The sequence below is a fragment of the Tamandua tetradactyla genome, chromosome 2 (assembly GCF_023851605.1).
Source record: "Tamandua tetradactyla isolate mTamTet1 chromosome 2, mTamTet1.pri, whole genome shotgun sequence".
Lineage (NCBI taxonomy): Eukaryota > Metazoa > Chordata > Mammalia > Pilosa > Myrmecophagidae > Tamandua > Tamandua tetradactyla.
In genome coordinates, this window is record NC_135328.1 from 61,961,616 (window position 1) to 61,982,241 (window position 20,626).

The 20,626-nt window shown below is 38.7% G+C and overlaps 1 protein-coding gene, 1 long non-coding RNA gene and 1 pseudogene across 9 annotated transcripts in view; 1 reads left to right on the forward strand and 2 right to left on the reverse strand.

The window, feature by feature from the left end:
* The window catches only part of LOC143673426 (uncharacterized), a 63,972-nt gene extending 44,874 nt beyond the window's left edge, over positions 1-19,098 (reverse strand). Inside the window, exon 1 of the long non-coding RNA XR_013170355.1 lies at positions 19,048-19,098. This is a non-coding gene — a long non-coding RNA (uncharacterized LOC143673426). The remainder of the gene's footprint in view (positions 1-19,047) is intronic.
* Positions 135-19,432, reverse strand: LOC143673419 (elongation factor 1-alpha 1 pseudogene; annotated as a pseudogene). Its single transcript, XR_013170354.1, has 3 exons — positions 19,112-19,432; positions 18,762-19,018; positions 135-3,802 (listed from the first exon to the last, which is right to left on the reverse strand). The product of XR_013170354.1 is annotated as an elongation factor 1-alpha 1 pseudogene (transcript).
* The window catches only part of UBAP2 (ubiquitin associated protein 2), a 169,616-nt gene continuing 167,838 nt past the window's right edge, over positions 18,849-20,626 (forward strand). For 3 of the 7 annotated variants that reach the window (XM_077147906.1, XM_077147907.1, XM_077147909.1), the window contains exon 1: positions 18,849-19,226. In XM_077147906.1, coding sequence (XP_077004021.1) covers positions 19,222-19,226 — 5 coding nt within the window. In that variant the 5' untranslated portion in view covers positions 18,849-19,221. Of the gene's footprint in view, positions 19,227-19,432; positions 19,589-20,626 lie in introns of those variants that run through there. The other 4 variants (XM_077147910.1, XM_077147908.1, XM_077147912.1 and 1 more) reach the window with 2 other exon arrangements.

The window sequence follows — 20,626 nt, forward strand, 5'->3', positions numbered from 1 at the left end:
GGGAGGGAGAGTGGAAATACGGATAACATTATCATTTCATCTCCACAATTATTTTTTTAAACACAGATCTGCTTAAATCCCTTCCATGTCTCCAAGGATCTTCAAGATAAAGTTCTAAATTTTTCCTAGGCCCTTCATGTTTCCAGCTTAATCTGTTTTACTCTTTTCTATATCCCCATGTCCAGACTCACGAGGCCACTCACCCTCTCCTAGACTTACTCTGCATTTTCCTGGAAAAATCTCAATCTTTACATATCCTGCACACACGAATTTTTCTCTGTGAGGCCTTAGCTGGTGCACACCACCAATTACCCCCACCCCTGGGCACAATTAATTCCCTATTTCATACACCTAAAGAATGTATATCTGTTTCTCTGTTATATTATGAAGGCCTTAAAGAAAGAATCTGATTCATTGTCTCCGTATCACCTGATCCACCCTCAGGTATGTATTTAGTAGATAAAAATAATTGTTGAAGGGGTGATCTAGGAAGAGGAAAGCATAAAAGCCAATCTCTCTGGGCCTTAGAGCCTCCTTTTTAAAATAAAGATGTTTCCTTGCCTGCCAGGAAGTTGGAGGAGATGAGCTTATGAGTCATTTCCCAGATCCATGACCTACTTCGCAATTTTCCCTAGAGCAGAGCTCCGTATCAGAAATGTCGAGAAGCACTGTGGTTTATCCTTCAACCTAAAGGCATTTGTTCTTACTTTAAAAAGCCACAAGTATAGCTATTCCATCTCTGCAGAAGGCACACTGAACTATTTGGCCAGAATATGGTCCAAACTACTGAGAGATTAGCACTTGGCTGGGGAAATGTCAGAGAAGATATGGAATGAACAGGTTGCTAAGCCCCTTCTCCCCTCCCCTGAATGACATGGAAGGTGTGTTTTCTTCCATGACTGGGCTGGGAATTATTATACTGATAGTCATCAGAGCAGCGTTCTCCTAGCACATAGGAGATCAACACAAAAGTTTTGCTCATGTATACTTGGTGATTGAAGGTTGACATGGAAATGAATGCTCAGTGAAAATATTCTTTCTTTGGTGACCAGACCTGGCCCACACTTAAGTTGGCAGAACCAGGGCCACATCAGCAGAGGTAGCTTCTGCATCTAAAATAGAAACCCCACCACCTGTTGTGCCACCATCAGAGAGTAATTCCCTGGTGTCTCTAAGGAGGCTTTTCTGCTTCCAGAGACTCCTACTAATATTCAAGTGGCTATGGAAAGGACATTTTGGCAGGGATTAATAATACCATTTAAGATACTTAACAAGCTGATGCTGTTGACCTCTATGAATTTATTTATTTATTTATTTGACCTCTATGAATGTATCTGCCTCATGTTGACCCCTAGGGAATCTTCCCTTTCTGCCAAACTGGTCTTTGAACATACATTTCATTTATTTCCCCTCTGGATGTTCACAATTTCCCCTCTCTGGGATTCCTGCCGCACCCTTCTACCCCACCCCCTGCAGTATCTGTCTGTCCTCCTTTTCTCAGTAGAAGTTTATTTAATATCTACTAGAGGGAAGCACTGTCAGGGATTTTAGTAGTTCATAGCACAAAGTTGGGCAAATAGTTGGCATACCATCTCTAGAATTTTTTTTCCTCATTAAACCTTGTTTTATGAAAATTCTGTGACAGATTTTTGGTCGTTGTTTCCATTTAAAAAGTAGTGATTTTAAAAACTAATAACTTAAAACAGCCACAGGAAAACAAATGGTCCACAAAACATTCCTTTCCTTCTGAAGGTTTTGCGGAGCATTGTTATCATTAACCAGTCTTTTACTATTAAACTTAAATGGCCAAGATGATGATTGAAAAGCTAATAAAAAAATGGTGCCAGATACCATAACAGTAATAGAACTTGCTGTTTTCTGGAATTTTTGTTTTTTATTTTTTTTTAATGGTGTGTGCTGGATGTCTCTATAATTTTGTTCAGATGACTACAGAATCTGGAAAATCTGCTGTTGTTATTGATGCATAACATACTGCTATTGGTCTTTTTATATAAATATATATATGTAATTTGAATTTTTGGTAACTTTAGCTGTGCTGTCTGTCAACTTCGGAAAAAATATCCCAGTTGTACCATGTTGAGTTGGGATTGTACAGAAATTAACAGCCATGTTGGTCTAGGAACATTAAACTTAATTTTTTTCCAGTTGTATAGGCGTAACACACTGTATTAAATATGTAAGGTCTTATTTACATGGGCTTGATTACAGAAACTAATAAAGTATTCTGTAAATAATGAAAAAAATAAACCTTAAATGGCCAATTGAGACCAATAGTTCTGAAACCTTCTTCCACCACTGATTAAGACTGGGGTGGCAGGTATTATGGGTAATATTCATTTAGCCTTCTGAGTTTTCTGGGCAGTCCTGGTGACCATGCTGCTCCAGCAGCCTTCCTGTCCACTGCCTTAATGAAGCCCACAGCAACTCTGTCTCATATCACGAACAACAAAATGACACAGAGGAGGATAGTCAGAAAAATTCTCAACACACATGGGCTTGCCAGGAACCATATCGACAATGGCAGCATCACCAGATTTCAGGAATTTGGGGCCATTTTCCAACTTCTTGCCAGAATGGCGATCAATCTTCTTCAGCTCAGCAAACTTGCAAGCAATGTGAGCTGTGTGACAATCCAGTACAGGTGCATAGCCAGCACTAATTTGGAATGGACGGTTCATGATAATCACCTGAGCAGTGAAGCCAGCTGCTTCCACTGGTGTATCATTTTTGCTGTCACCAGCCACAATGCCACAATGAACATCTTTAACAGACATGTTCTTCACATTGAAGCCCACATTTTCCCCAGGAAGAGCTTCACTCAAACCTTCATGGTGCACTTCAAGAAACTTTACTTCAGCTGTAACGTTGACTGGAGCAAAGGTGACCACCATGCCCAGTCTCCACTTGGTCCACAGACACAGAACAAATACCACCAATTTTGTAGACATCCTGAAGAGGCAGACGCAAGGACTTGTCAGTAGTATGGGTAGGTGGCAGGATGCATTCCAGAGCTTCAAGCTGTATGGTTCCACTGGCATTACCATCCTTACAGGTGACTTTCCATCCCTTGAACCAAGGCATATTAGCACTTGGCTCCAGTATGTTGTCACCATTCCAACCAGAAATTGGCACAAATACTACGGTGTCAGGGTTGTGGCCAATTTTCTTAATGTAGGTGCTGGCTTCCTTAACGATTTCCTCTTATCTCTTCTGACTGTAAGGTGGCTCAGTGGAATCCATTTCATCAACACCAAATATTAGTTTCACACCCAGTGCATAAACCAGAAGGGCATGCTCACAGTTCTGCCTGTCCTTGGATATGCCAGCTTCAAATTCACCAACATCAGCAACAACAATCAGGACAGCACAGTCAGCATGAGATGTGCCTGTAATTATGTTTTTAATAAAGTTTCTCTGTCCTGGGGCATCGATAATAATCACATAATACTTGCTGGTCTCAAATTTCCTCAGGGACATATCAGTGGTGATACCATGCTCACATTTAGCTTTTAGTTTATCCAAGACCCAAGCACATTTGAAGGACCCCTTTCCTATTTCAGTAGCCTCCTTCTCAAATTTTTCAATGGTTCTTTTGTCAATTCCACCACAAAATTTGTAGATCGGGTGGCCAGTCATGGTGGACTTGCCCGAATCTATGTGTCCAATAACGACAATGTTAATGTGAGTCTTTTTTTTTTTTTTCCTACTTTGGCTTAAGATATAATGATGGTTTTCATGATGCCTGTGTTATGGCATCAAACCCATTGCAAAAAAGCCAGCTCTAGAATTAAAAAAAAAAAATTTATATTGAAATAATTTCAAACTTGCAGGACAGTGGTGAAAAATAATACCAACCCCATACAGAGAATTCCAACACGCTCTCTACCGAGATACCCAGATCCACTAATTTTTAATGTTTTGCCCTTTTTCTTTTCCTTCCTTCCTTCCATTTTCTAAATACTTAAGAGTACTTTGTATAATACTTCCATGTACATTTCCTAAGAACAAGGATATCACTCATGTGCACTTAAATGCAGTTACCAAATTCAAGAAATTTAATTTGGTATAAAGCTTATAGTCTATAGTCCAGTTTTTTCATATGTCCCAATAATGTCCTTTTGGACGCTTTCTCCTCCATTATTAGATCCAATTTGGGATCATGACTTGCTTTTTTTTTTGATAGGATAAAACGATCATTTTATTGGAGAACATTTAGCCCAAATATTACATTTGCTTTTCACAGTAAACTCAAAATCAAATAAAACAAACAAACAAAACAATGAGAAATAACAACAAAATCAAGGTTAATTAAAGGCAATTTCCTTGGACAACATCTGATCATCTGATAATCTCATAGCTAGCTTCTGGTCAGACCCTGCAGCACTACCTACCTACACAGTTAGCAAGTTACTATTTTCATATACATTCAATAGTCTCCATGGTAAACACACTTTGATGAATGCAGTTTTCTCTAGCATAAAGCTATTGCAATAAAGTTATTATGACAAGATACATGGACATGCTAGACTTTTGCCCACCTCGGCACCCTTAGTTTTCAGAGTGTTAAAAAATTATGAATGGCAAAAGGAGAGTAGAAGTTATAAAAAATGCTAGCATGCGTAAGAATGGAAAAAAAGAATGGTATATGCAGAAAAATAATCTAGATAAGTTGGTTTCAGCATAAATTTGCATTTACAAATCAGAACAGATATAGGAAGAAGGCATATGTGTACATTTATTCAACAGCCTACATACACTCCAAATATTTTTATGTCAAAGGGACTTGTATAGGAGCATAGTTTGCATGAGTACGCTTCTGATATTATGAGTGATGCCACTAAATGTATCTGCAATGCTATGTATAAAATAACAAATCCTTATTTTTTCCTTAAAATTCATATTCCATTAGACATGAGGTAGATTGGGTTGCATTGACTCTACAATTCAGCTTGTAGATAATTAGCATCTTCAAATTATTGGTCTGCTAATCCATGAACATGGAGTATATTTCCAATTATGTACATCTTCTTTCATTCTTTTCAGCGATATATATTTAGTTTCAATTATAGAGGTCTTAAACTTCTTTATTTAAAATTTCTCCTCACAATTTGTTTACAGCATAAATGGCATTTTATACTTTACTTTTATTTTTATTATATCTATATTATATTATAATTTTATTACATCTATATCATATACTTACATACCATGTGATTACCCAAACTGTACAATGAGTGGTTTACAATATCATCATATGGCTGTGCATTTATCATCACAATTTACTTTTTTTTCTTTTTTTTTGTGAAATCATATATACAAAAAAGCAATAAATTTCAAAGCACACAACAACTGTAGAACAGATTTGAGAGCTTGGCATGGGTTACAATTCCACAATTTTAGGTCTCTACTACTAGGTGCTCTAAGATAGTGAAGACTGAAAGAAATATCAATACAATGATTCATCATTCATACTCATTTGTCAAACCATATATTCTCTCTATAACTTCACTATCACCTTTGAGCTCTCTCCTACGCTTTAGGGACATTTGGACTATGCCCATTCTTTTTTTTTTTTTTTTGCTTTTATTAAGTTACAAGTTTACAGTTCTAAGGCCATAAAAATGTCCAAACTAAGGCATCCAGGGAAAGATACCTTGACTCACAGAAGGCTGATCTGGAAAGCATGTGGCTGGTGTCTATCGGTCCTTTGGCTTCTGGTTTCAAACAGCTTTCCCTGGGCATATTCTTTCTGCATCTCTGTGTCAGCTCTGAAACTATTTCCAAAATGGTTCCTTCCTCTTCTTCTTCTTTTTTTTTCTAATTTTTATTTTATTTTTTAAATTTATATCCAATTTATTACCAAATTGAATAATCCATTTTCCAAACGTATCTACCCCAAATCACTTCCAAAACTACCTCTCCTCTCCAGACCACTGTAATAACTTGTCTGAATCACCACAGTGGCCTCCTAGCTGGTCTCCCTGCCTCTGCCACTATCCCTTTCAGTCTACTCTCAACCAGAAGCCAAAGCTATACTTCTAGTATTTACGTCACTGTAAATATGTCAGTGACAAATTATCTCCATTTTTGTTTACCTACTAATGTTTTTATTTATATTCATTAATGAATAATGTGACACTGGAAAAAGAATTCTAGTTTGGCAGTTATTTCTTTCAATACGTTGAAGATATATTCATTGTTCCCTGACTTCATGTCTTTTGGGCAGTCAGCTGTTCATATTACTGTTGTCTCTATGGGGGTAATCTGTGTTTTCCCTCTGGTTGTTTTAGGATTTTCCCTTTGTCTTTGTGTTTTAGCAGTTTCAATACAATGTGTCTTCATCTAGTTTTATTTCTATTTATATTGCTTGTCATTTGTACTGCTTTTGAATTTGTGGCTTGCTATCTTTCTTTAGCCTTGGAAAATTCTGTCATTATTTCTCCATTTATATTCTTTAACATATTAAACTTAGCTTTTTAAAAATGTATTTATTAATTAAAAAAATTAACAAACCAAATAAAACATTAACATATATAATCAGTAATTCACAATATCATCACTTAGTTGCATATTCATCATTTCTTAGAACATTTGCACTAATTCAGAAAAAGAAATAAAAAGACAATAGATAAAGAAATAAAATAAAAACAGAAAAAAAAAAGATTATACCTACCATACCCCTTAGTCCTCGCTTTCATTGATCACTAACATTTCAAACTAAATTTATTTTAGCATTTGTTCTCCCTATTATTTATTTTTAATCCATATGCTCTACTCTTTTGTTGACAAGGTAGATAAAAGGAGCATCAGACACAAAGTTTTCACAATCACACAGTCACACTGTGAAAGCTATATCATTATACAATCATCCTCAAGAAACATGGCTACTGCAACACAGCTCTACATTTTCAGGCAGTTCCCTCCAGCCTCTCCATTACATCTTGAATAGCAAGGTGATATCTACTGAATGCGTAAGAATAACCTCCCGGATAACCTCTCAACTCTGGAATCTCTCAGCCATTGACACTTTGTCTCATTTCACTCTTCCCCCTTTTGGTCGAGAAGGTTTTCTCAATCCCTTGATGCCGAGTCTCAGCTCATTCTAGGATTTCTGTCCCATGTTGCCAGGAAGGTCCACACCCCTGGGAGTCAAGTCCCACATGACAGGGGGAGGGTGGTGAAATTGCTTGTTGTGTTGGCTGGAGAGAGAGGCCACATCTGAGCAACAAAAGAGGCTCTCTTGGGGGTGACTCTTAAGCCTAAATTTTAAGTAGACTTGGCCTATCCTTTGTGGGGTTAAGTTTCATATGAACAAACCCCAAGACTGAGGGCTCAGCCTATAACTTTGGTTGTCCACACTGCTTGTGAGAATATCAAGAATTCAACTTGGGGAAGTTGCATTTCTCCCCATTCTCACCATTCCCCGAAGGGGGCTTTGCAAATACTTTTCCACTCACTGATCGAATCGTTCTGGGATTCATCGGGGCATCACTCTGGACAAACCAACAAAATATCATGTCCTACCTGAGATTCCAAGTACTTATGGTGTTCAATCAAACCATCTACATAAGTTATATTAGGAAATGCACTAGTCAAAATATAAATTTTGTAACAAATAAACATTTTTTGCCTTAGTCTCACACATAAGGTGACATTTTAAAATATTAATTACCATCTATTTTCAGCACCCAGCAATAATGACGTTCCTTTAATGACGTTCCTTTGTTCTTCCTCATGCAAAAATATTTTTGAATTTTGTACATTGTACATTTCACTATTGTTATACACTCTAGGCATTCCTAGATTATACCATCTCAATCTTTAACATCTATCTTTCTTTCTGATTTCATTTATGTCCCCAGCCCTCCTCCCTCTATCATTCTCACACGCAACTTCATTCAGTGTTTTAACATAATTACATTACAGTTAGGTAGTATTGTGCTGTCCATTTCTGAGTTTTTGTATCCAGTTCTGTTACACAGTCTGTATCCCTTCAGCTCCAATTACGCTATTTCTATCTCCTGATGATCTCTGTTACCAACGACATATTCCAAGTTTATTCACTAATGTCAGTTCATATCAGAAAGACCATACAGTATTTGTCCTTTAGTTTTTGGTTAGTCTCACTCAACATAAGGTTCTCAAGGTCCATCCATGTTGTTACATACTTCATAAGTTTGTTCTGTCTTAAAGCTGCATAATATTCCATCGTATGTATATACCACAGTTTGTTTAGTCACTCGTCTGTTGATGGACATTTTGGCTGTTTCCATCTCTTTGCAATTGTAAATAATGCTGCTATAAACATTGGTGGGCAAGTGTCCGTTTGTGTCTTTGCCCTTAAGTCCTCTGAGTAGATACCTAGTAGTGGTATTGCTGGGTCATATGGCAATTCTATATTCATCTTTTTGAGGAACCGCCAAACTGCCTTCCACAGCGCTTGCACCATTTGACATTCCGACCAACAGTGAAAAAGTGTGCTTCTTTCTCCACATCCTCTCCAGCACTTGTCATTTTCTGTTTTGTTGATAATGGCCATTTTGGTGGGTGTGAGATGATATCTCATTGTAGTTTTGACTTGCATTTCTCTAATGGCCAGGGACACTGAGCATCTCTTTATGTGCCTTTTGTCTATTTGTATTTCCTCTTCTGAGAAGTGTCTGTTCAAGTCTTTTTCCCATTTTGTAATTGGATTGGCTGTCTTTTTGTTGTTGAGTTGAACAATCTCTTTATAAAATTCTGGATACTAGACCTTTATCTGATATGTCGTTTCCAAATATTGTCTCCCATTGTATAGGCTGTCTTTTTACTTTCTTGATGAAGTTCTTTGATGCGCAAAAGAATTTAAGTTTGAGGAGTTCCCATTTCTTTCTTTCTTCAGTGCTCTTGCTTTGGGTGTAAGGTCTATAAAACCGCCTCCAATTATAAGATTTATAAGATATTTCCCTACATTTTCCTCTGTTTTATGGTCTTAGACCTAATGTTTAGATCTTTGATCCATTTTGAGTTAACTTTTGTATAGGGTGTGAGATAGGGGTCCTCTTTCATTCTTTTGCATATGGATATCCAGTTCTCTGGCACCATTTATTGAAGAGACTGTTCTGTCCCAGGTGAGTTGGCTTGACTGCCTTATCAAAGATCAAATGTCCATAGATGAGAGGGTCTATATCTGAACACTCTATTCAATTCCATTGGTCAATATATCTATCTTTATGCCAATACCATGCTGTTTTGACCACTGTGGCTTCATAATATGCCTTAAAGTCAGGCAGCATGAGACCTCCATCTTCGTTTTTTCCCCTCTAGATACTTTTAGCAATTCGGGGCACCCTGCCCTTCCAGATAAATTTGCTTATTGTTTTTTCTATTTCTGAAAAGTAAGTTGTTGGGATTTTGATTGGTATTGCATTGAATCTGTAAATCAATTTAGGTAGAATTGACATCTTAACTATATTTAGTCTTCCAATCTATGAACACGGTATGCCCTTCCATCTATTTAGGTCTTCTGTGATTTCTTTTAACAATTTCTTGTAGTTTTCCTTGTATAGGTCTTTTGTCTCTTTAGTTAAATTTATTCCTAAATATTTTATTCTTTTAGTTGCAATTGTAAATGGAATTCGTTTCTTGATTTCCACCTCCGATTGTTCATTACTAGTGTATAGGAATTCTACAGATTTTTGAATGTTGATCTTGTAACCTGCCACTTTGCTGTACTCGTTTATTAGCTCTAGTAGTTTTGCTGTGGATTTTTCAGGGTTTTCAACATATAGTATCATATCATCTGCAAACAATGAGAGTTTTAGTTCTTCCTTTCCAATTTTGATGCCTTGTATTTCTTTTTCTTGTCTAATTGCTCTGGCTAGAACTTCCAACACAATGTTGAATAACAGTGGTGATAGTGGACATCCTTGTCTTGTTCCTGATCTTAGGGGGAAAGTTTTCAGTTTTTCCCCATTGAGGATATTAGCTGTGGGTTTTTCATATATTCCCTTTATCATTTTAAGGAAGTTCCCTTCTATTCCTATCCTTTGAAGTGTTTTCAACAGGAAAGGATGTTGAATTTTGTCAAATGCCTTCTCTGCATCAATTGAGATGATCATGTGATTTTTCTGCTTTGATTTGTTGATATGGTGTATTACATTAATTGATTTTCTTATGTTGAACCATCCTTGCATACCTGGGATGAATCCTACGTGGTCATGATGCATAATTCTTTTAATGTATTGCTGGATTCAATTTGCTAGAATTTTGTTGAGGATTTTTGCATCATACTCATTAGAGAAATTGGTCTGTAGTTTTCTTTTTTTTGTAATATCTTTGCCTGGTTTTGGTATGAGGGTGATGTAGGCTTCATAGAATGAATTAAGTAGCTTTCCCTCCACTTAAATTTCTTTGAAGAGTTTGAGCAGGATTAGTACTAATCTTTCTGGAATGTTTTGTAGAATTCACATGTGAAGCCATCTGGTCCTGGACTTTTCTTTTTGGGAAGCTTTTTAATGACTGATTCAATTTCTTTACTTGTGATTGATTTGTTGAGGTCGTCTATTTCTTCTCGAGTCAAAGCTGGTTATTCATGCCTTTCTAGGAAGTTGTCCATTTCATCTACATTGTTGTATTTATTAGCATAAAAGTTGTTCATAGTATCCTGTTATTACCTCCTTTATTTCTATGGGGTCAGTGGCTATGTCTCCTCTTCCATTTCTGATCTTATTTATTTGCTTCCCCCACCCCCTTTCTTTTTGTCAATCTTGCTAAGGGCCCATCAATCTTATTTTCTCATAGAACCAGCTTCTGGTTTTATTGAATTTCTCAATTGTTTTCATGTTCTCAATTTCATTTATTTCTGCTCTAATCTTTGTTATTTCTTTCCTTTTGCTTGCTTTGGGGTTAGTTTGCTGTTCTTTCTCAGGTTCTTCCAAGTGGACAGTTAATCCTGAATTTTGGCCTTTCTTCTTTTCTGATATAGGTATTAAGGGCAATAAATTTCCCTCTTAGCACTGCTTTTGCTGCATCCCATAAGTTTTGATATGTTGTGTTTTCATTTTCATTTGCCTCGAGATATTTACTGATTTCTCTTGTAATTTCTTCCTTGACCCACTGGTTGTTTAAGAGCATGTTGTTGAGCCTCCACATATTTGTGAATTTTCTGGTGCTCTGCCTATTATTGATTTCCAACTTCATTCCTTTATGATCTAAGAAAGTGTTTGTATGACTTCTATCTTTTTAAATTTGTTGAGACTTGCTTTGTGACCCAGCATATGGTCTATTTTTGAGAATGATCCATGAACACTTGAGAAAAAGGTGTATCCTGCTCTTGTGGGGTGTAATGTCCTATAAATGTCTGTTAAGTCTAGCTCATTTATTGTAATATTCAAATTCTCTGTTTCTTTATTGATCCTCTGTCTAGATGTTCTGTCCATTGATGAGAGCGGGGAATTAAAGTCTCCAACTATTATGGTAGATGTGTCTATTTCCCATTTCAGTGTTTGCAGTGTTTGCCTCATGTATTTTGGAGCATTCTGGTTTGGTGCATAAATATTTATGATTGTTATGTCTTCATGCTGAACTGTTCCTTTTATGAGTACACAGTGTCCTTCTTTGTCTCTTAACTGTTTTACATTTGAAGTCCAATTTGTTGGATATTAGTATAGCTACTCCTGCTCTTTTCTGGTTGCTATTTGCATGAAATATCTTTTCCCAACCTTTCACTTTCAACCTATGTTCATCTTTGGGTCTAAGATGTGTTTTCTATAGACAGCATATAGAAGGATCCTGTTTTTTAATCCATTCTGCCAGTCTATGTCTTTTGATTGGGGAGTTCAATCCAGTAACATTTAGTGTTATTACTGTACGGGTAGTACTTTCTTCTACCATTTTGCCTTTTGTATTTTATGTCATATCTAATTTTCCTTCTTTCTACACTCTTCTCTACGCCTCTTTCTTTTGTGTTTTCGTATCTGTCTGTAGTGCTCCCTTTAGTATTTCTTGCAGAGCTGGTCTCTTGGTCTCAAATTCTCTCAGTGATTTTTTTGCCTGAAAATGTTTTAATTTCTCCCTCATTTTTGAAGGTCAATTTTGCTGTGTATAGAATTCTTGGTTGGCAATTTTTCTCTTTTAGTAATTTAAATACATCATCCCACTGCCTTCTCGTCTCTATGGTTTCTGCTGAGAAATCTACACACAGTCTTATTGGGTTTCCCTTGTATGTGATGGATTGCTTTTCTGTTCCTGCTTTCACAATCCTCTCTTTCTCTTTGACCTCTGACATTCTGATTAGTAAGTGTCTTGGAATGTGGTACCTTTAAATTTGGCAGACTCTCCCTGCTGGGGACGTGGTGGAGACAGGAGAGGGTGTAGGCTGGTTTTAATGGTTTCAAATTACCAAGCCCTGGGGTCTGAATTCCTTGAGGGAGGGATTCCACCTGAGTTGGGCTTCACCCCTCCCCTGGAGAAGGCACAGGCAGGAGACAAGCCCTGAAAGCAGCTTTTTTCTGCCTATGCCTGGAGCAGTTGCAGCCTGAGAAGCCCTGCCACTGTATCCAAAGGCAATCAAGGCTTTGTAGAAACACAGCCACAAAAACCTCTCTTTCCTTTTTTTTTTTTTTTTCCGTCAGTCCTGCCCTCTTGGAGCCGGGCAAAAATGAATGACTTCCACTTTCACCAGGTTCACCTGAGCTGGGGGCCTATTTTTAGTAGTCAGAATTTCTTAATTAATCCCACAATTGGTGTTTGGTTGGGCTCAGCCCCTGCTGCTGGAAAAGTCTCTTTCCTTTCCCCTCTGGGCAGCAGCCTATGGGGGAGGGGTGCCATCAGCCGCGGCTTGGGGATCTCACGGTTCTGGGGGGGGCTCGCAGCTGGCCCAGACTGGGGTACACTGTGTGTCTGGTCACTGACGTGGCCCCAGGAGCTGTTCTGTACTGTTTCTGGTTATTTAGCAGTTGTTCTGGAGGGTGAACTAAAAGGTGCACATTGCTCAGCCGCCATCTTGGCCTGGAAGTCTGTTGCTTTAACTTTTTTATTCATATATATATTATATTTTCACATATGATGTAATCATCCAAAGTGTACAATTAATGGTTTTGTTCCCTTTTATCTTTCAACCACTTGGTACATGGAGTCTGATATGGGTCTGAATCTTTTCCTCCAGATTGGTACTAAACTGTTCTATTTACTTCTATTTTCTGCAGTGGAAGAACAGTGTTCTTATGATTGGATAGCAAGCACGCACTTTTCATTGTCGTGGGTATTTGTGAAGTCTTGGCTTAGAATGTTTGATTAATTTGTTTTTGTCCCTCTGGGGTCTTGTTCTGAACTTTCTTCCTGGTACCTTACTGCTAGGAAATGAACATTTTGAAATAAGGATTTTCAACTCCAATATTTTAGACATGACAACTTGGAGTACTGAATTCTGATCCAGAAGTAGAATTCTGATGAACTACCCAACATTAGTGTCTGTCCCTCCCATGTTACCCTGGAGATTTATTTCTGATCTGTGCAGAAGATACAACACATTCTACATTGTGGTCCTTCACATTTTCAGCCACTAAAGTCAAGTCTGTACTGAACAATAGAAAAAAGAGAGAACCTGGCAGTAGGTTAACAATATTATTGGATGTTAGTACCAACTGACATTTATTGAGCACTTACTATGTGCCAGAAAATGTCTACATTTTGTATTAATTCGGTGTTTTTCAACCTGCAGGACTAGACATATTAGTAGGTCATGAAATTAGTCTAGTGTGTTGTGAACAGCCTTTTTTCTTTTTTTTTAAAGCTCCTTGTGGGCTGTTTACCTGCCTGATGTATATTTAGATGAGGTTTTTTTCTCTGGCAATGGTCTTATAAAGGTCTCAAAAGCAAGGATCATGTTTTCTTATATTATGTATTCAACATGGTGTCTTCCATAGCATTTTTTAAAAAATTATTTTTATAAACACTGTCAATTTCCCCTTCCTCAACCCCCATAATCTCTAATCTGCTTTTTAGGTCTTTGAATGTGCTATTTCTAGTCATCTTTTATTAGTAATATCACAATAATTGTGCTTAGGAGCCTTTAAAAAAATTATTTTGAATTAATTTTAGACACAGAGAAGGGATGCAATGATAGAAGTGTGTTCCATATAGTTTTCATCTATCTTCCATCAACATTAATACTTTATATAATCATGCAAGAAATTAGCACTTGTCCAAAACTTTTACTATACTACACACTTTATTCAGATTTTCCCATTTTTTTCCTACTAATGTCCTTTGTTCTTTTTCTATCCCAGGATGCAAACAAAGATCATTGCATTTGTTTTTCATGTCTCCTTAGTTTCCTTTGACTGATGATAGTTTCTCATTTTTTCCTTGTTTTACATGACTTTGACATTGTTGCAGACTACTGGTCAGGTATCTTGTAGAATGTCCCTCAGTTTGGGTTTGTCTGCTGCGTTTTCAGGATTACACTGAGGTGACAGATTTGGGGGAGGAATGCTACAGTGCCCTTCACATTGTCTCAGGATGCTCATGATATCAAATGGCTTCTTATTGTGACGTTACCCATGACCACTTGGTGTGGTAGATTGAGCTATGTATCTCAGCAAAAACATGCTCTTAATCTTAATCTGCATTCCTGTGTGTGTAAATGCATTTCTAAATAGGACCATTTGAAGCTATTTTAAGACGAGGCCAATTGAATCAGGCTGGGCCTTAATTTGTATTAATGGAGGCCTTATAAAGAGAACCTCAAAGTCCCAAGCTAGAAAGGAGAGGACATCTTCATGTGATGAGAAGCAGAGGTATAAGCCAAAACCCCCCAAAGATTACCAGCAGCCAGCACCAGAATGCTAGACTCTGGAAGGAATCCTTGCTGATATTTTGATTTTGGACTACTTCTAGCCTCAAAACTCTTAGCCAACAAATTTCCATTATTTAAACCAATCTATTGTGTAGTATCTGTCATAGTAGACTGGCAAACTAAGATGCTTGGTTAAGGAGGGGCCTGCCAAGTAGCTCCAATGTAAAGTTATTTTCCTATTTCATTCTCTATTTGTTAGACATGAGTTACTAAATACAGCTGACATTCAAGGAGGATGGGAAATAAGCTCTACCTCCTGAAGAGGAGAATATCAAAGAATTTCTGGACATATGTTAAAACACCAAAGTAATTCATATTTTGCAGGAGATACTTGAAGTTATGCAAATATCTGGTTTCTCCTTAATTTTAGTATTCATTGGTGCAACAATTATTGCTGTGGTGTCCTAATGGTCATTTTCTATTTCCTTAATTCCTTCTGTATTTATTAATTAGAATTCTTCTGAAAGGACAAGGTGTCACTCCTCCCATTTATTTATATATTCATCCATTTATTTATGTTAGTATTAACTAATGGATATTCCTTTTATTCCTTGAGTTATAATCCAATACTATCATTATTTTGTGGCTCAAATTTGTTCCATCTTTGGCATTGGAAGCACTATTTTTTTTAAAGGAAACAGAATAGGATTCAAATATCCAAGTTTAATAATTGTACCATGGTTACATAAAATATTGACATTAGGGGAAGCTAAATGAAGGGTTTATGGAAATTATTATTTTGCATAACTTGTGTTTCAGTTTTTTATATACATGTATGGGGGGACTATTACTTCCTGTGGGTTATAGTCAAACAAGTGAAAAAAAAGAAAAAACAAAAACAAAACCCAGCACTATAATTTAACTCATTTACTCCTCCAAACAATCCTCCGAGGTAAATATCATCCCCATTTCGCAGATGGGAAAACTGAGAAAGGATGGATTGTTTAAAGTCATAAACCTAGATTCTTCTGGTACAGAGGTTGGCAAACTTTTTCATAATGGGCTAGAGAGTAAATATTTTGTGCATTGTGGGCCACATAGTTTCTGTTACAATTCTGTTACAACTATTCAAGTCTACTGTTATAGCATGAAAGCAACCATAGACAATATGTAACTCAATGCACATCTTTAGTGCAGTAAAACTAATTAGGGACATTAAAATTTGAATTTCTTAAAAGTTTTACATGTAATGCAATAGTATTCTTAAAAAAATTTTTTTTTTGACCATTTTAAAATGGTCTTTCTTAGCTAGTGTGTGGTAGAAAAACAGGGGTGGGTTGGATTTGGCTTACGGGCTAAAGTTTATCTACTCCTGTTCTAGAATTCATATCTTTCTGGTTTCCTCTAGAACTCAAGCTGTAGCCACTGACTAGGGTTATTTAAGTACTGGTATAACAATGTAAAATTTTTCCTGGCAATAATAGTTCCTTACAATTCTTATTTTAGTTATTTTCTGAGGACTTTCACGTGCATTATCTTGTATGGACATAAGAGCACTCTATAAAGTAAGCAGAATTTAGCTCTTTTATATAGATGAAGAAACAGGCTTAGGAAGGATGTCATTAATTACTACAAGCTGGAGGAAGCTTGCTGGGCTTTTAGAGAAAAGAGACACAGCAAAGTTACTAGGGTGTGTTTTGGGCTATTCCAAACACATTACACAGTAGCAATATCATTAATTGGTTTGGTCACTGCATTCAAGGGTCAACATGCCCAGTGTTCATGGGGATTTACTACAAGCTAAATATAGTGCAAAAAATTGATGATATATTCCAAACTGTCAAAGTTATAATTCTCAGTGAAAGAGATTGCCAAGCAAAGTAACATATAGTCTTCTAGTCAACAAAACATTCAGGAGGAAAATTACGAGAAGCCAAATTATAATTTGCTTGCATGGGGTCTTGGAATCTAGGCCAGGAAATCTTGGGTGATTTATGGCTAACATGCATTGAAAACTTAGATCCATTTGCAGAAGGAAGGGAGGGACCTGCCAAGGAGATCAGAATGTCCACGTGCTGGTCAGGCCACCCTTTTCCCTGAATTGTACATTTTTACTTCTTATGGTTAATTTTTTTTTTTTTTTTTTAAGATTTAGGGGGCTCTCTTCAGGTAGGGTATAATGTATTTAATTATGACCACTTATTTTACCATGATGGAAAAGATTAGCCTTGAAAAGTGTTTAGCTTTATCTCGGTTGTGAAATTTATGCTTTGGTTATATTTTCCTGAACCTCAGACCCCTTACTGATTATTTGTAAGAATGGGCCTCATCTAAGAATGACACATTTCACCCATCTACCTTATTGCCTCCCATTAGTGCAGATTTTAGAACCCAGGTTCTGAGAATTTCTCCAGTGTATTTCCCATCACCTTATGCTCTCACTTTAGTCCAGCCAGGAGCACTTCAGCAAAAGCTAATGAAAGGGATGGTGATCTCATTTGCAGCCTCAGGATGTGAAAGGATCGCAGTAATATCTCTTATGGGGGACTATTGTGATAAGATAGTTCTATTGCATCCAAGTTGTAGTAACTGTAATCAGTGCTCTTTTAGGGATTTGATGCCTTTATTTTCTCTGGTCCTAGTTCTTTGGTAAGCCATTTCCTTTGATAAATGAGATAATTTAATGAATGCACCCAGCACACAGTACCTGGCACAGTAAAGGCAAATTGAAAAAAAATATATGAATAAAACAGGAGAGAAAATTGGGGCTTGGAGAGATGACACAGCTTGCACATAAAACCTCAAAGTAACTATTTTAAATAATAAATGAGTACCTTCTCTATGTAAAACAAAACAAAACAAAACATGTTACAGATTAGGTTATAAGTAGTATCTTTTGACCAGCACCCTCAATCACAAACCTGCTTTCCCGCTCCTCAGAGACAGCCACCTGTCAACCTGATATCCTTTCAGATTTGTTTATTTTGTGCTCTTTCCATTAATTCTTTGCCTCCTGAGGGTGGTATCTAGCATTGATTCTCTCACACATTTCTATAATGCAGGGATACAAAGAGGAGGAAGACAGAACAGACCAGATACAATCCTAGCTCACTGTCAAAAGGGGCGAGATAAGATATCTATACATGAATGGTCATGACAATATATTCTATTTGTTAAAGGCACAGCCAGAGCATTCTTTGATCAATTTAAATGAGTGAGAAAGGCTTTCCTTGAGCTGGGTAGGGCTGTTTTCATTAGTTTTATATCAAGCAATTTACCATATATCAAGAATATTCATAACTAGAAAGTAATTAGCAAAATGTTCTGCACAGAGCTTAGTATATATTATATATATTAATTCTTTTCCCACCTCTTGGGCCCAAAAGGACATATATGGGTTATGAACATAACCACTAACATTTATTGAGTTTACTAGGTGCCAGGCACGTACTCTACATAATTCCAATTAATTTTCATAAAGGAACGTGACAAAGTTCGAACGGCCGCACATCTAACAGCCTGGGGTACTACCTTTGAGGATCAAATAAGCCAGTATATGAGAAAATACTTTAAAAACACTATATTACCAATTATACGCCATTAGCTCCTCTTTTAGGCTTAATTCCTAGAAAAACAACCAGGTCAGATTTTCTTTAGAGGAAGGTCATTGTTCTCAGACAGAAAACCAAACATTTGGGGTATCTTCTGCCAGGAAATAACTGAACTGAATCTAACTCCCCTTCCTTATCCTCAAAACAGGGACAACCCCTGACTCAGGGAGTTGATCATAGGATTTAATATCATGATTGTATAAACGGGTGACATTGAGTAGGCGTTCAGTAAACGTTAGTCTTTTTACGCAGAAGGGCCTTTGGGAGTTCAGAACTAACCCGACTCCACAATTATCACGACTGAATTTATGAGATCCTTCCCGAACCGCTAGCCCGGAAAAAGCTCTTACAGTAGTCGGTAGGGGCTTCTGGTTACACTGCAGGCGGTTGGCGTTTTCCCGCGCAGGCAGGGGGCGGGGCGGGGCGGAGCGCGAGTCGCGTAACCTGGTAGCTGCGCCAGCCTGTCCGGACTAATCTCCCGGCAGGATCCACTTTCAGTCACCTAGTAGGCGGCGCCCTCTGGTTTCTAGTCCCAGAAGCTAGGCCTGTCCGCTTTCATTCTCGACCTTTACTCGACGCTAAGGCTCAAGCGGTGAAGTTGTGAACCCTGGAGAGAAAAGATGTGATAGTATGTACCTTTGCTGTGCAGCATGCTGGGAGTCGTAGTCCCCTCGCCCTACGTTTGGGAGGCTAGGCTTGCCTTGAATGGTTAGCACGCGTCACGTGACAGATGGCAGGCGCGGAGACCGATGTGGGGGGCTTGTGAGGTCATCATAGAGCGACAACGAGCTACAGTTGTGGGCATCCTGGATGCGGTGGGTACTACTCCTCTGATAACTTTTCTGAGTACGAGAAATACCATAAAACCTCCCACATTTGCTCCCTCCCTTTGTCTTCCCCCACCTCCGCGATGTTGGTATCGTCCAGTTGAGGGCGGTAGTGGTTAGAGGAAGCGGCACGTGCTCTAGGCGGGCTGGGAAGCTGCGCGCCAGGGACTACTGAGGCGGCCCCGCCTTCGCTAGTGACGCGAAGGTCACGTGACGGGTCGGGCAGCCTGTGCCGCTGCCGCCGCGGCCGCCGCGGCTTTGTAAGAGGCACATTGGCAGGTAACGAGCGGTGGCCGCGGCGGTAGCGGCGGCGGCGGTGACGGGTCCTGAGAATATCGAGAGCAACACTGGTAATTACCACCCACTGCCTCTCCTTTTGGGCTTTAGGGACCTGAGCGCTGCAGTGTGCGCTTTCCAGTCCTGAGTTCAGGTCTTCTTTCTCTTGACCCCTTTGAACTGCTCCAGATCCCACCCGCGAGGACGGGGCCGAGCTTCCCCCGTCGGCTTCACGGTTCTCCAATACCCGCAGGACCGGACACCCCTCTACTCTCCCCTCTGGTTCCCCTGGTTACCCCTTCCTGTCTACCCCCATTCTAGTCCGCCCGGCCCCACCCAGCCCCAGGGGGCTCTTCCCCTCCCCCTCCTCTGCTTCTACCCTTAAGGGTGTGGTTCTCTCCCACCTCTATCCCTCCCAGTTCTTGGGAGCGTCCGCGCCACATTGTCGCTCCCATCCTGACCACCTTTCCGCTTTCACACCCATCACTAACCCTGGAACTGACCCCTCTCATTGCCCAACTTCCGGGCTGTCTACCTTTTCCTGGCTTAGCTGAAGGTGTGGTTCAGTTCTGCTACTTTTCGTGCTGGATAACTTTGGCCTTAGACTTTTGGGACTCAGTTTTCCACCCTAGTCTTGGTTCCTGAAGTTTGGTAGTGTCACAGTTCCGTTTATTTAGTGTAAACTTGAGAGCTATTTGTAAACTGTAAAGTGCTGTTTATTATAATACATTTTCGAAATATTCTTTCATTGTTGCATTATAATTTAGTCTCTGAATCAGTTTTCCCACTTGGCCCCTCCCCCCGGCATTCAATATAATTAGTTACCAAGTCGTCTCAGGTTCTGCCACTGTAGTCTCTTTTTCCTTGTTTTCCCAAGAAGTCGAGCCTACCATCATTTCCTGTTTGACCTTATGTAGTTTATAGCTAAACTATACTGTCTGCCAATATTTAGGTTTTCTCCAGCTGTGTATCCCAACAGTTGCACTTTTTAAGATCTACAAAGTTTCCAGGGTTAATCTTTTTTTTTTTTTTGCATGGGCGGGCACCGGGAATCGAACCCGGGTCTCCGCGTTGCAGGGGAGAACTTTGCCTCTGAGCCATCGTGGCCCGCC